The following is a 16765-nucleotide window of genomic DNA, read 5'->3' as shown; positions in this document are numbered from 1 at the left end:
TTTCCACCTAGGCTCATGAAGAATGCTTTGGAAAAGCAAGAAAAATCATGAAACTTCTCAGACTGACTCTGCGAACCTAGTAAGCACCAGTAAGTTGAAAAGAAGAGAGGTAGCACAGAAGTAGCACAGTAGCTAACAAAGCAGGGTCCTGGTCTGTGACTGGGGCTCCCACCAACCACCACAATGCAAAATACAAGTAATAAGAAGTGAGTGCTAGGCTGATCAGCACAACTGGGAGCCTGGGAAGCAGAGGAAAGAACTCAAAAGAGTCCAAATAAGAATCAGAGAAACCTCTGAATGTTTGGGGCGCTTGCCTAACCTAGCAAAACGTCCCTTCTACTCACTGTCTGGCCACAGCCCCGGCACTGCAGCTTGCTATCTGCTAAGGGCCACATGAGCTCTGTGTCGGATTTTTCAAGTGCTCTGTATCCACAGTTGAGACCAGATCTGCGAAAGCACTCGGCTCCCGGCACCTCCCAGTGGGACACGGATGGCCGGACTTTCCAACGCACTGAGCTCTTGGGAAAATCTGACTCCAATTCTGGGGGCTGAGTCCTTCTGAAAATTCTGGACTCGGGGTGGGATTTTTGAAAGCACTGACATGACCGAGGAGAAAGAGTTCCAATGACTTTTAGTAGGACTTATGCTCCTAGGAGGAGACGGGCGGATCCCTTTGCATGAGGGAGTGTGCCCGCCGTTAGTTACCAGGGCTCACAATGCAGGGGTGATTTTAGACACCCAGCTGCTGTTGGATGATCACAGCCCAGCAATAATTCAGACACTTTACCGTGTGCGTCTGGTCCAGAGGTTGGCACCTCTCCTGTCGGAGGAGAGCCTGGCCAAAGCGGTGCTCAGCACAAGCCCTTCAGCTGGATCCCTCATGCTACAAAGAGAAAGGGCTGCCAGCCCTGCCTTCTCTGTCGAGGCCCCAGGATGCTGGGATTTGTCCCCCCCTTGTCCCAGAGCCTTGGTGACCTGCCGAGCAGGCCGGAGGGGCCATCTGAGGACGGTTGAGAGTCAGGCCCTGGTCTGATGGGAGGGGGTGGAAAGGAGCTATTTATAGCTGGCTGAGCAGTGCTGATTCCAGCCTGAATGTTTGTCCTGTAATGTGGCTGGGGTATGGGGTTGTAATGCTAGTTAAGTGCCGTGATGCCCAGGTACCAGCTTTTATCATTGAAATCCAGACAAACAGATACAAAAATGACGAAGTCGCATGGTTATTTTTGAAAATCCGACCCAAGATATGGAGCATCCTGCACGCAAAGGAACCAAAACCGGCTGTGAGCAAGTAGCTGCTGCATTATGCTCCAGGAGCCTTTCCGCCTGCTTCTTCATCGCCGGGCGGCCAAACACATCCCGGCTGGTGATGAGCAGAATGATCTATTGAGCATGCTGTAGTATCCTTTAAGAAGTTCATTCTTTGATTTTCTTCTGTTACAGAAATATTCTTCAGATAACCTTTCTGCAGCAACCAGGGGCTACCTACCATATGCATCTCTTCAGAGTGCGTTCGGCGAAGATTTCTCTTTATTAATGTCAGGGATGGGGAACATAAGGGACAAACATAATGGACATGAATCATTTCTATGTATTTATACATTGTTTATCAAGCCTTCCGCTCTCTACTAGCCCCAGAGAGACTTATTTGTTTGTTCTCTTAATTGCCTGGCTTAGGAACACTCAATACCTGTTGATCAGAGAGACAACAGCAGCAAACAGTTCTTCATAGAGACCTGCAGCCATCCCCTCCACACATTCCACCCCCGTCATCTTGGGCCCTAGAGGATACAAAGAGAAAAGAGGACAGAAGAGCAAAGACACTGAATGATTTATTTTCAATCCTTTTTGATCTTCCATAGACAGAATTGATAACTACATCACCTGCTCCTAATTCCTATGTCCAAGGCACTATATAAATCCATTTACGTGAGGAATAAATATTTGCATGAGTGGCCCTGAACTGCTCCAATGTCTCTTACCTGATTTATATTTTGTAATCAAGGCTTTACAATATAGGGACTGATCTCACAAACTCTTACTCACACAAGTATATCCTACCAGAGTCAACAGACCGCACTCCAGTCAGTAAGGTCTACTCATATGAGTACGGGCTGGTTCTTAATCTGCATGAAATCAGAGAGCGAGACACACACACACACACACAAACTCTAAACCTGCCTTCCTGAATTAGCTCCATTCATTCTTCTGTTCATTCCAATTATGCACTGGTTCATTAATGCTACCAGATCATATATTTATGCTTGCTCTTCACTGAGCTAGCCCTGTAAGTGCCATACAGCATGTTACCCAAATTTTCTCTAGAAAGACACAGGCTTTTGCAACAAATCTGCAGTGCTGCTTCATGCAGGAGCGTGATGAAAAGAGGCTACCTTTACATACTGACTTTTGTTTTTTTGATAGCTCTTAAAACATTTTACATTCTTCCTTTAACCCTGGAACCTGAGCTGGTTGCTAGGAAACAAATAGCCTCCTAGCACCTTTCTCAAATATGACAGTCCTTTCCATGGCAGATGTCAGAGTCTGAGAACCGTGAACACTGGCTGCAAACACACAAAGGGGAAAAACAACTTTCAAAAGGAAAATATCACCAAAAGAAGGGAGAAAAATAAAACAGACACATTGAAATCAGAGGGATGCTGGCCGTGAATTACACTCAGTGCCCAAATGTCAGCAGGGAGCAACACATTCTTGGCTTCTCAGCCAAATGATTTCCACTTGCTACTTAAAAATACTTGACATTTACAATTCAAATAACTATTTGTTAGGACTGATGCTCCCCTCCTCCTCTGCTGCTTTTCAGCCTCCTTGCAGGAAATAGTTGGCAAGTGCATGTTCAATAGTTCTCCTGTTGGTTTCAGCACAATGCAAAATTGTTACAAAAATACACAAATTGCCCTGTGAGTGACAAAAGAAATGACAAAGGTGTGGCAGCTTGCTGGTCTTGGGAAAGGCATTAGCCTGTTTTGGAGTGTCACTGCCTCATTTGCCTGTTCTGTTCAGGTAGTGATGTTTCTTCTTGTGGCATACAAAGAAAAGTGCGAATGACATGCCGATCATGCAGATGGCAAGGACACAGCCTAGTCCAAGGGATTCGAATGACTTTGGAGATGTTCAACACATCTGATCATGCAGATGGCGGAACAAATATCGTCTAGCTCACCCTAATTTACAGGAGGAGAGGAGAAGTCGGGTGTGCCCATGCTAGCTGTGCTCCAGCAGGATCTCGCTTGCAAAATGGAGCAGAGTCTCATTGGAACAGGGTCTCTCTGACAAATGTGTCTTCGCTTTGCAAATAGATTGATTTTTAGACCATGTTACTTGACTTGCCTTGCAGTGGGATTGTAGGATTAATTATCTTAAGATGCTCTGAAGAAGTGACATGTAGGATCAGTATTATAAACTGGGGACAATTACATTAATTATCTTTAAAAAATTCTTTAATATAACTATGTTTAAAGGATCACAGCACTGGTGAGAGATGGGTGAAGTATATCTCTCGAGAACACTCCGCAAATACTCTAACTATTCCTTGGTCAAGTCAAGAACAATGCACAGGGCAATATTTCCACATCAATTATGCTTAAAGGAAAGGGTGGAAAAGTCCAATACCAGCATTTCGTTCCTCATCTTTGCTCAGCCGACTCGTTCCAGATGTGACCTGTTCTATTATCTGTTTCAGATGGTGCTTGAAGACCGCTGTTGTGAGCTCCTCAAAATCGCAGCCCAGTACATCTGCAGCATTGTTAGCCCACTCAAATTTCATGAACTGCTTCCTGCCAACTGACAAGAGAGGAGAAAAGACAATAGAATCACACAAAACAAGCCAGAAGATCACGAACAGCTGCATCTGACTGCCTTCCATTCACAACCCATGTCCACCCATAGGTACAGAAAGCAAACCTATCATTTACCAAGGAAAGGGTGGAATGGGGTGGAAGAACATCCTGGGTCATCCTCCTGGTGAGACCTATTTACTCTTTCCCCACCAAGCAAAGAAGGATTTCACCCTTCCCTGAATACATAAATTGTTCCTCACATGCAACTTTCAAACCCCCACCCCACTGCCTTCACTGACCTCAGAATAAGATGGACACGGTCACATGCTAAGGGAAGGTTCTGGAAAGAATTCATCCAGATGAAAACAGGCAAAAAAAAAAAAAAAAAATCCCGACCCTCTGACCTGAATATTTTCTGAGCATGGAATGAAAGCCTGCCTACCTCACATTCATGTTTTGAGATACATTATGGTGATAAATGCTCAGGTAAAGGCTATAAATAAATGTTCTTGTTTTCACCTTGAAACTGTGGTTGCCATTAATAATTTTACCTTTTGCCTAATTGCCATTATCTTGTTATTCCCTGCACCCGGTGGAGAGAACACTACAAATACCACGGAAACATTAATTACTCACAAATAACAATGGTAAAGATTTTAGCGGTGACCAAGTAACAAAAGAAATGGGGCAGATGGTCGTAGGCTATAACAGTGGCACACTAAACAAAGATAGGGAAAAATCTGCAAATGCAAGGTCATGTGATCTGGAAATGATTTTTCGATAGAAAGTACTTTAAAATAAATTGCTGCTCAGGTGTAATATGGCAGAGCTAATTAGTTACAACATGATGGAACCCATTCATAAAGAATACAGAGTAGAATAAAACTGATTGCTATAATTAGGCTTAATTTCACCTCCACGGAGTGCTTTATATTTTAGAACCTGTATTTATAGTTGGAGCTGCAGCAAACCCACGCATATTTGAAATGCTGGAAAGAAGCACCACCTCCAGACTATGGCACTTCCTGCAGTTTTCCCTGTAGCCTCACGTCTAGCGGAGACACTGCTCTTTGATCTAATCCCAGTGCCTACAGAGGGGCATGTGTGCCAACTGCAAAGGGCAGCACCATTCAGTCTGGGAAGAATCACTGCTTGTGCATTTGTGTTTTAAAAGGATTAAGTAGGTCTCTGCGCTGGGGGCAAGTGTGGAGCTTGAAAAGGCTTGGGAGAGTGGGAGGAAAGGGAATTGGCGAGGAGCAAAGTGTGCCAGAGCTTCCTCAGCTCAGCACAGCAGACAGGAATGCTAAAGAAAAGCAGGTATCAGAGGGGTAGCCGTGTTAGTCTGGATCTGTAAAAAGCAACAGAGGGTCCTGTGGCACCTTATAGACTAACAGAGGTATTGGAGCATAAGCTTTCGTGGGTGAATACCCACTTCGTCAGATGCAAGACCCACGAAAGCTTATGCTCCAATACCTTTGTTAGTCTATAAGGTGCCTCAGGACTCTCTGTTGCTTTTTAAAGAAAAGCAGGCTGCTTGTTATTCATATTTACGTGTCAGTACTCAAGTTACTGTTCCAGCTCAGTGGCAAGGAACTGAGCTCCGGGAACAAACTGGGAGCACTGAGCTCTGCCACGGAAACTAGGGAGGAACATGGCACTGGAATCAGCTAGAGAAGACACTATAGCAAGCCAATGGCAACCTAGGTTGCTTTCTGTCACTATACCACACATTGTAGCTGCTTGGAATGACACAGAGACAGCTGAGATTAGACTCAGGCCTCCCTCCACCAGCCCAGGACCTGTTACCTTTGAGTTACTGAAGAAGTTCCTTTATAATATCGGTATACAATCTATGACACACAGCTGAGCAAGTCCAACTCTGTGCAGTAGAGGACAGTTGTGCATTTACCTTATACTGCAGTAGGCTATGCCAAATTCCTCCCTGGGGAAAGTCCAAGGAGAAACCAATAGAATTATACCAGGGAGGAACTGGGCCAGTCTTTAAAAAAATTATTAGATCAGTTTCTTCAGGAAGGATTGAGCAGGATCCAATGGCTGGGAGAGGCAAAGAGGACCAAGCTACCATGGCATTATGATCCAATGCCAGGGTAGTGGCTGGCATCGCTGGACGTGGCCATCAGCCAGGCACATTCTATAACATCAGTAAAGCAATCTCTGCCAAGGATCATGGGCTCAAGCAAATCCAGTGAATAGCTCAGTCACCTGGCTACAATGGATTGCCAGGGCCAGAGTCTGCACTCAGTTGCCCTGGTGTAACTCAGCAGTCATTCCACTGATTTCAGTAGCGTTACTCTGGATTTACATCAGCATAACTAACTGGGAGAAGACTTTGAGCCAAAGTTGGTTATTAATTACAAGCTCATTTAAATGGTTTTAATTACTTAAAGCTTTTTCAAAGATTGTAATGAGCACTGAAGCTTGTTAAAGAAAAATGGTCACACCTTGCAAAAAATAAAACCCAAGTTCCAGCTTCTCGGATGGCACTGAAAGCCGAGTCCCGCTGAGGATGTGACAAGCATCTCTCGGAAGGCAAACCAAGATGAATAGGTGAACAGGGCCCAAGAAGGCCTCTAAGCATCACTTCCAATGACACAATGCTAGCGTTCCTGGGGAGAAGAGCCCTCAGCATTGATAATAAGCAAAACGTGTTTCCTGCTCTAAGTGCAGCCTTGACAGGGAGGTCTGGGAGAACTGGCAAAAGATGCTCTGACTCAGTGGGGTTTGTCTATTGCAACCCAGCCAGCTCCAGTTACAAGGCGGGTTTAAAAAACACACACACAGAGTAGGACTGCAGTTGTAAAAATCACAGGGGTGGGTGTGGTTCTGAATTCTGTTTTCCAGATAATTTAAGAGAAATCTGAACAATGGAAGTAGGATACTGGCTGGAAACCAAAGACCTTCCCCTATTTAAACTATGCCAGTCAGACGCAGACCAGCAAAACTGACAAAAATCCAAGTCAGACATTTTATGCATCTTTTTTGTCTATTTTGTAAGGTTTTTAATTTCAAGGGTTAATATTTCATTTTCCAGTCTCCGGCCTCTTTAAAAAAACATTTTTCAGAAACACAGGTCTCTGCTCTGAAAAGGTCTTGGAGATACACGCAGCCACAACAATAGGAAATCTGACCCAGCCTTTGACTATTTTTGAAGTGCTGAGCACAGATGCCCCCAAACAGAAATAATACACAGCTGCCGGCTGAGCCTGGGCGCTGCTGACTCTCAGTAGCCCAGGAGATGGTGAGTTTCCCATGAACACTAGCTCTGTGTGAGTTAACAGACCTGGCAGACGCTAGAGTGCATTCGCATTACTGCCATCATCGTTATTCCAGATGAATCCTGACATCTCCTCATTCACTGGGAGTGGGCCAGCACTGGGACTATGCATTACTTCTGTTCCCCCCCCCCCCCGCCCCAGCTCTATTTTCAAGTCTTAAGTGGGACTTAATAGGCACACAGGGCTTGTGACGGCCCCTCTGCGCAGGAGCTAATTCCACCCAGAAAGCTTTCTGCCGGTGCATTGGAAGGGATCTGGAATACTAGATACCAAACCCTGTCACCTCTGATCTGGAGCTGAACTTGGAGGCCATCACTGCTAAAAATAAAATAAAATATATAAACTACATAAAAACTAGAATTTGCTTTTTAAAGTTCACAGCTAGTTTAATAGCCACCAATTACTGTAGATCTTGTGCATTTATTAAGACAGCAACCGAAGTGTTCTCTATTTCTAACGTTAGCAGTTTTACTGAGGTATCCCTCAGCTTTAGGCAATGCATTTAAAGCCAGTCCTTTGGATTCTCATTCCAGTGCCCAGATGTTCACAGTGGCTAGGGGCTGGGATTGCACTCCCATTGCGGAGTGACACCAATGGGTCCGTGTGCCAACCGAGAAGTTAATTAGCCCTTAAAGTCCAAGCAACCCCCATCCCCTTTTAGTAAGAATCCCACACCCCCAGTTAGCTGCCAAGCATCTTGTCTTTCTTTGATCTGTCCCTGCCCCAGAGAGCTTACAATATGAATATAGGCAGAATATTGTCTATATTTAGAGCCCTATATCCATTAATTTTACCTCTGATAGAGATAACAATAATAAATAAATAAAATAATAAATAGTATAGCATTTTTCCTTAATCATTTGCAAATTTCCATTGGCATTAATGGAAGTTTGGGTTGAGTAAGGATTGCAGGATTTGGTCCTTAGTTAATGGCGCATTGTAATTACACACTTCTAGATGTAAGTGATTTCTCCGACTGGTCGTGCTCCTAATGGCTTTTTCAGATGGTTCACACGTCTATTAATTTAAAACCACTAATTTTCAAACCTAGCAAAGTCACCGTTTGCCTTCAGCACAGCTAGCTGCACACTACAGCCTCAACCCTGCAAAGACTCAGGCAGGTCCTTTTTGCACTGCGAGTGGTCCCATTGATTTCAAGGAATCATAGAACAGAACCACAGAATCATAGAAACGTAGGGCTGAAGAGCCTCGAGGGGTCATCTATTCCATCGTCCTGCTTAAGCACACCATATAGACAGCAACTCAACAATACGTGTGCAGTTGGCTCAAACCTCTAAAGAGATTCTGCCTTTGGGCAGAGACTAAGCAAGGAAAATGTCAAGCCCAAAGGAAATTATTTTCCAAAAGTTCAGAGTGAGTGAAGACAGGGGGGTTGAATTGCAATTGTAACGATCTAGTAGTTGCTGCTAGCAAAGGCTAAAATAGCATTTTCTTGCATAGTTTAAGAGCTTCAGAAGACTGAACTAACAGATGTGTTTATGGAAGCTGATGAGCTCACGATCAATCCCTTCAAATTCAGGATTGTCTTATTCAAGCTCAACAATGATTGCAGTCCCCACAGCCCTGGAGGGCATAGTGCTGTGGTCTCCCACAGCAAATAAAGCTGACATCTATTTTCAATGACAATTATTTATATGCAACAACAGTGATTCCATCTTAATGATTAAAATCCATAAGGAGGCAAAATGCAGACTACATCCTTTCAGAATTGACGAATATATATGCGTCTGTGACAGCAAGCTGGCAGGAAAACAGCGAAGATGCGCTGGAATGGACAGAAAAGAAAAGAGACGGACAAAGTCCCACAGGGACTTATCATTGCTGTAAAGGATATATTAGACTAGGCTTTTCCATAAACTGTGGCCAGAAAGTGAATGCAAAAGGAAAGGGAAGGAAGCACTCAGACCAGGTAGAAGATAGAGTGTGGACAATTAGCAAAGCACAGTCAAGAGGATCTCTCCATTCTTCTCTGTGCACATTTCTTTCTCACTTATTTTTGATTCTGATAAAGCTCCAAACATCAAGGCGTGCACTCTGAGTGTGGGGGCAGTGGCTGGACTCCGTTCAAGCTGTAGAATGTTGACTCTGCCCAGGGGATGCAGAACACAGAGGGTTGGATTCCCTTCGCAGCCAAACTAGGAAGGGCCACTTGCTAGGATCTGTGACAAGGACTTTCAGTGAGACTTAGGCTGCGTCAGTTACGCAACACTGAATGGCAACACATCTAAATACCTTTAACTATCAGGCCTACATGCATCTGACGCGGTGGGTATTCACCCACAAAAGCTTATGCTCCAATACGTCTGTTAGTCTATAAGGTGCCACAGGACTCTTTGTCGCTTTTTATCAGGCCTACGTGACTTCCTCAATTGAAGCGAGGCTTCTAACTCTACATGCAGTGCCTTAACCACAAGGCATCCTTCTTCCCATATTTCAGTTCCTCTTTCAAACATCCTTTCTAGCACACACACCCTTGCATAACAACACTGAAAGGTACAAGACTTGCTTCCCAGGATGCCTGAGTTAATCAGACTTGAATGTCCTACTAAGCATGAGAGGGCTGTTCACAGCCATTCCCTCACAAGCCAAGCACCAGATAAATCTCTCTTTCAGACTGAAACCTGCAAACTCTGTGCAGTTCTGCTTAGCGTCCTCTTCTGGAAACGAAGGGGTAAATGGACAGATAAGCACAATGATGTACTGTATGCAGTGTTGTTGTAGCCGTGCTGGTCCCAGGACAGATAAGTACAATGTTTATCTTGACATGACATAAGATGGCTGCCTCACGTGAGATACTTTGGAAATATTTGGATTTCTTTCTAGGCCTGCTTTCTGCTGCTTCGTAGGTAAGATCTTGCAGCTACCCTAAGAGGGAAAACACTAAACCTTATTAAAATGAGATAAAAGCTGTTGCTCTATAATGCACACATTGTTTGAGGTTAGGGAAATGTTACTAAGTTATTAATATACACCAGCTACTCTCTACTTCATGCCTCAGATTCTCTCTCTGGAGACTGTTCTAAGAACATATCTGAATAAACGTTAAATAATTTCTGAGATACTCTTCATACCGCTATTACTTTTCACACTGAAAAATATTCCTTAAATGGCACATCAACTTTACTTGATTGACATATCCTGAATAAGCAAATTAGCATTCACGAAAAAATCCTCATAGAAATCCTGATTTGTTTGGTACTTTTTTCCATGCATTGTGCCTATTGATTTGTTAAGCAATTTTCCTTTCTATTTTCAGCCTGTTCTGTGTAGTGCTAAGCAGGCTTTTTCCACTTCATAAATTATAAATAAAAACAGCAGTGTGCAGTCACCTTGGTGTGTAATCCACCTATTGTACAACATCTGAACTTCAGCACGTAAAAGGTAATTATTTCAGCCTGTTTAATATTTAAGAGAGGCAATAGGAAGCGACACTGTCAGTATGATGCTTGTTTACATGCATGCGCACACACAGCGTGTACACCAGAGTGGTAAAATAGCAATTAAATTCTACCATATACCATAGAACAGGCCATGTGACATTCCCATAGTATAGAATCGAGGTCCATAACTCACATTAGCTTTGTTTGTTTCTGTTGTTTGAAAAAGTTGTTGTTGTTATTATTAAATCCCAGGAATGGCACTTCTTTGGTCATGTAATAACAGCATAACCCAGTGGTCTCCAGGTAACCTAGAAGGCCATATGGCAAAGTTATGGGGAAAACCCAGATGATTCAGAGGTGACTGGACTTGGAGTTATTTTTTCTGCCTTATGCAAGTGGGAATTGTCTAATAAGATTCCATCACATTTAACCTTTCCTTAATGCTAAATCCCCATTGCATTGAGCTCTGGCATTAACAGCACATGGTGGAGCAGCAAAACGATGATGCTAATCTGGGCAGGTTTCGGGAGCACTGATAGAGTGGTGTTTCTGTAGCACTGCGGCGAAGTCATTCCACGTATTCCTGGGAGAAGCTAAACCCAGCGGTACCATCCTTGTTACTCACAACCTTCTTCCTTCACTTCCCTGGAATCAGGCTGGCTCTGATTCTCGTCTCACAGCAGGATCCTGCCAGTTCATGCCGCTGGTGAGAGGTGAGTTACTCTTGAAGACAATGAAAATGGAACAAACTGTGACCAGTCCGGGGACAAGAGCAGGAATTTTGAGATGTAAATCCAAGAGAAACATATTAATAGAGAGTATCAGAGGGGTAGCCGTGTTAGTCTGGATCTGTAAAAGCAGCAAAGAGTCCCGTGGCACCTTATAGACTAACAGACGTATAGGAGCATGAGCTTTCGTGGGTGAATACCCACTTCTTCAGACATGCATCCGAAGAAGTGGGTATTCACCCATGAAAGCTCATGCTCCTATACGTCTGTTAGTCTATAAGGTGCCACAGGACTCTTTGCTGATATTAATAGAGAGTGCACCTCAAGCATCTACCAGTCAGCCTGATTTAACACCCTACGCTGCTCAAACCGCCTGTGAAAACTCATGGAGCAGCACTGAAAGTTCAAAGGCAACGTCTGTTCCTTAGACAGGGCACTTGACGGATGAGAACAGCTGTCTTAAAGCCAATTGTTTCGCTGCTCTCATTGTCATGCATCCTCAGAAGCCTCTGCATACACTGAGTTCATCTTAATTCCATAGGCAGCCTGGCCGGGACGGGGTGGGGGGAATGGTGGGCAGCAATTGGGTATTTCAAGCTGTACTTGGTGTGTCTGTAATGGAAGTGGATAATTGCATCAGAAGGAAGTACGCAGAGCTGTATCACTTTGTTCAGTGGTGAAAACACCAGCCTTCCCAGCCACCTGCCTTATACCCCCTGCAGTTCCTGCAGTTCACCCCACCAACAATGTATTGACTTAATAATTGTTAATTAAGAGCCCTGAGACATCAGGAGTTAGTCACGAACATGCACGCCTCACATTTCCACTCTAATCAGTGCATGTGGGAAACAATTAAGGGAAATGAGAACGTGCTTGGGGAACCAAACACCTCGCTACCAGTCTATTAGAGGAAATGCAGCCTAATTAACAGCAGAGACAGCAAGTGGGAGATGGGAATCCCACTGAGAACCAAGAAAGCAGGGAGAGCTCTGAGAAGCTGCTGCCCAGTGAAACATCTGCTTTGTGTACATAACTTTTCCTTAATTCCCCATACCTAGGGAAGGTCAGGCAGACTACTGTACTATTTCTCTTCTGCAGACTAAACAAACCCAGTTTTTTCAATCATCTTCCACAGGTCATGTTTTCTAGACCTTTCATCATTTTTGTTGCTCTTCTCTGGACTTTTTCCAATTAGTCCACATTTTTCCTGAAAGATGGCACCCAGAACTGGACACAATACTCCAGTTGAGGCCGTATCAGTGCAGAGTAGAGCGGAAGAATTAATTCTCATGCCTTGCGCACAACACTCCTGCTAATACATCCCAGAACGATGTTCCCTTTTCTTTGCAACAGTGTTACACTGTTGACTCATATTTAGCTTGTGATCCACTATGACCCCCAGATCCCTTTCCGCAGTACCCCTTCCTAGGTAGTCATTTCCCATTTTGTATGTGTGTAACTGATTGTTCCTTTTTAAGTAGAGAACTTTGCATTTGTCCTTATTGAATTTCACTTGCACTTGCAACCCCTCCTACCTTGGTATTGTCAGCAAACTTTATAAGTGTACTGTCTACACTATTATCAAATCACTGATGACGATATTGTATAGAACCAGATCCAGAACGGATCCGTGCAGGACCCCACTCGATATGCCCTTCAGCTTGACTATGAACCACTAATAACTACTGTTTTCCAACCATTTATGCACCCACCTTACAGCAGCTCCATCTAGGATGTATTTCCCTAGTTTGTTTATGAGACAGTCATGTGAGATAGCATCAAAAGCCTTACTAAAGTCAAGATATACCACATCTACCACTCCCCACCATCCACACAAGTACATAAAATTAAGACAAGAGGCAATGGGCTTAAATTGCAACAAGGGAGGTTTAGGTTGGACATTAGGAAAAACGTCCAGTCAGAGTGGTTAAGCACTGGAATAAATTGCCTAGGGAGATTGTGGAATCTCCATCATTGGAGATTTTTAAGAGCAGGTTAGACAAACACCTGTCAAGGATGGTCTAGATAATTAGTCCTGCCATGAGTGCAGGGGACTGGCCTAGATGACCTCTCGAGGTCCCTTCCAGTCCTACGATTCTATGATGTTGTAGGGCTGGGATGCAAAGGGGCCACATACCCAGCTGGTGCAAATCAGCCACAACTCCACTGACATTAACAGTGCCAGATCCCCAGCTGGTGTAAATCACCACAGCCCTATTAAATTCAACGCCGATTTATGCCGGCTGGAGCTCTGGCTCACTATGTGGACGAGGGAAAGCGAGGGCAGGAGACATATCTGAAAAGGAACCGTGAGGAGCAGAGTCTCGATAAATGGAATTCTGGTCGCTGGGGTTTGGCTGTACCAGGCCAGCAAAAGCGTGTGCATATGCACCGCAGAAGCAGTATGACATTCCCAGCAGACACTGCTGCCTGCGTGAGTCACCCTCCCCACACCCAGCAGCCTTCCAGAGCCCTGCATCAGGGCACCTCGGGCACCATGCACTGCATGCTGGACTCTGAAGGCTTTTGATTAACTGGCCTATGGGCAGAAATGGTGTCTATTCCAATCAAGTTGGCTTAACTTGACTGAAACCCCCCTGAGCATCCAGCAAGGCTGCACCCATGGCCAGCTCAGACGATCTTAGAGGTGATAACTCATGTATCTGAGGCGTTGGGGGGAGGAGTGTTCATTAAGCGAACTGGAGTGGAAAACACACAGGTTTGCCTGCATAGAAAGGGCCATAGTTTGTACATTTCAACTGGTTTCCTCTGCGATTGTTCATGGTTGCTGCATTTGTCGTGCTGGCTGCACTTAGATGCCATTGCAAAGGATGTTGCATAAAACAGTAACTGAACAGACAAGTAACACCAGAGTGTGGCAGGGGAGTGGTGGAGGTTTTATCAGCCCCTGTGTGGAATAAGCTGCTTCACTCACTCTCCCCTGGCCAGCCATTCATGCCAATAAAACTTCTGGTTCTGAGAGGGCTCAGAGGGTAACTGGGCAATTGCCCCTCTGCTTTTAGGTGTCATGGGGGGCTGCTTTGCCACCTTCCCTAGAGGAGGATGCTGGGATGAGCAGTGAGGGGACATGGCCTGGTCCAGCAGACTGTGTAACCCAGCGTCTAGATGAGCTTGGCACTTGGATGGGGCTCAATCCAGATGAGACTCAGGTAACGGTGAGTTGGGAGAAGCAGCCAGAGCAGTCACCAGGACTTATATCAGTGCCCCTGACTCGGGGGTGGGACGGCCCTTGGCTTCGTGGCACAGGCGTGCAGCATGGGGGACACTGTCAGACCCGGCACTGCTGCTGGATGGCCAGGCAGCTTCTGTGCCCAGGAGCCCTTCACTCGGCAGTGCCGGTTAAGAATGGTGCAACCTTTTCTTGCTGATTCAGGGGGCCTTTTCCCCTCGAGCTGGGATCTCTGTGCTGCACCTTGAGACCACCCAGAAACGGAGGGTTGCAGCTGCTGCTCATTAAGTGGAGTTTCATACCAAGAGCGACTCCCACCAGTGCTCCAGGACCTGCACAGGCTGCCCATGAGGAAAGCCAGGAGTTGGTTATATGAGAGACACTTTCCTCCCTGTGCCATAATCCATGGATAGAGTCCACAGAGGGGCTTGAGATGGAGCATCCTCCACATAGGAGAGAGGGAGGTGCTGGCCCGGCCTTTACGGGGTGGGGTCCTTGACCCTGGAACCCACTCCACTCCCATGGTCTGGGAGACGGACTCTGGTAGTTCACAGGCCAGACTGCAATGCCCATCTCAGGAACTTGGGGATGGAGCAGAGATAGGATGGCTCCTGTAGAGGGGTGGGTTTATTTTACTATTCTGCTTCTGTACTCATGGCTAGAGTAGGACTGGCAGACCCCGAGGTCATTTCATTCTAAACAGCACAGGACATGAAGAGGGACCTGCAGCCTGTAAGGGGCACTCGCTATGTTTCAAACCCCTGGCTAATTAGTACAATGTCTCTCTCACTGTACATACCACTCATCTATGCTGTAGGACTCCGCCGCTCTGTGAAAGGAGAGTTCAGCCACAGTGCCAAGCGAGCAGCTGAGCCACTTTGCCACCTCGGCCCCTTTTCTCCACTGATTTTATAATAACGTTTCTGTTTATTACTGATAATGGGACTAACACAGATGCCCGTTTTCATGGCTTTGGGTGGGTGGGGGAGGACCGGGAGGGTTGATCCCTGCTTGGATGTGTAATTTATTTGTCTTCCACTCAGTTCCGCAGCCTATTCTCTGTTGACCCCTTGGCTAATGTACGACCCATTAGAGCGTATGGATAACAATGGGAAGAGCCGTGTAATGGCCTGATTAAAGAAATCTGCCATTCCGGCTGCATTTCGCAGCCGGTTTGTAATGAAGATGTCAGAGCGCTGGACAGACAGTGCCAAGTCTCCGGGCGAGGAGAGACAGCTTGCCCCGGCTGAGGAGCCATGATAACAATAAAAAACAATCACAGGAAGGAGAAACAATGTCAGTAGTAACAAGCCTCTGGAGTCAGACCCCTCCGCACCGCCAGTGACTTGGCAATAGCAACGGCCAGGCTGTGGGACTGAAGGGCAATGGATGAAGGAAAGGCAGCTAAAGTCTTTCAGAGACAAGGAGAAAGCCAATGAAGCTGAGGGTCAGAAGTAGCGCTCACCGCACAGGTTACAACAGCCCAGGAAATGAGAACACATTCTGTGGGAATCCTCAGGCCTGGCCAAGCCGGGGCGACCAACAATATCATTTGGATTGGGAAAAAATACTCGTGTTGGGCGACATTGTGGTAACGTTACAGACCTTACGGGAGCTGGGCGGTGCAGCTACACCAGCGCTACTGGGCCTCAGCTCCTGAGGAGCACCACTGCTGCTCCAGCCCGTAGAGAGGGGAGGGGAGCATCCACTCTTCTTTCCCCTTCCCCACCCCTTTCAGGAAGGAACAGCACACTGCAGAGGACTCAAGGAAGAGCACAGAGCTGCATTGGCTACGGTGTGGCCACAGTCTGGCCCACAGAGTAGTCCATACCGGGGGGGTGGGGGCACTGCGAAGGAGGGCAGGTGGGGCTGTTGTCAGCCCCGCCCCCCCTTTTGCATGAGGTCTCAGCGGGGGAGATGCTTTAAGTCACAGCCAGAGGCTTTCAAGAGCCATGCCAGCAGAGGTAGCTGAGGGCATACACTGGATCAGTGGGAGCTTCCAGCCGCATTCCCTTCCTGAACACTCTCTGATTTGCAGCTTTGATATATTTCTCACCCAGAAGATAATACATCTGGCGAGTGCAGATCTGATCAGTAAACACCAGTCCAGGGCTTGAGTGAGCTCTAATCTATCAGAGCTATTTGCAAACCAGCAGATTTGTCAATTCTCCAATTGCTCCTGTACTTCTCTGCTTTTGTTCTCATGGCTCTGAAACACTCAGGTGCCCCCTTAGGAGAGGTTCAGGTATAACCAATACCCGCTCTCAGTGCAAATACAGCAGAGGAATGTGAGAGACCCGCTACCTACAGCAATGCCGTGTGCTCCCTGCAGCGACACTATCTCCAGATGCCC

General features: G+C 45.9%; 1 protein-coding gene across 1 annotated transcript in view; it reads right to left on the bottom strand.

Moving 5' to 3' along the window:
• MYO18B (myosin XVIIIB) overlaps nt 1-16765 on the bottom strand; it is a 186471-nt gene that overhangs the window by 126350 nt on the left and 43356 nt on the right. The window contains exons 12-13 of the mRNA XM_065417569.1: nt 3631-3801; nt 1688-1778 (exon numbers count right to left, since the gene is read on the bottom strand). Coding sequence (XP_065273641.1) covers nt 1688-1778; nt 3631-3801 — 262 coding nt within the window. The remainder of the gene's footprint in view (nt 1-1687; nt 1779-3630; nt 3802-16765) is intronic.

The sequence above is a fragment of the Emys orbicularis genome, chromosome 16 (genome assembly GCF_028017835.1).
Source record: "Emys orbicularis isolate rEmyOrb1 chromosome 16, rEmyOrb1.hap1, whole genome shotgun sequence".
Lineage (NCBI taxonomy): Eukaryota > Metazoa > Chordata > Testudines > Emydidae > Emys > Emys orbicularis.
The sequence above is the reverse complement of the archived record's forward strand: the minus strand, read 5'-3'. Positions and strand labels throughout refer to the sequence as shown.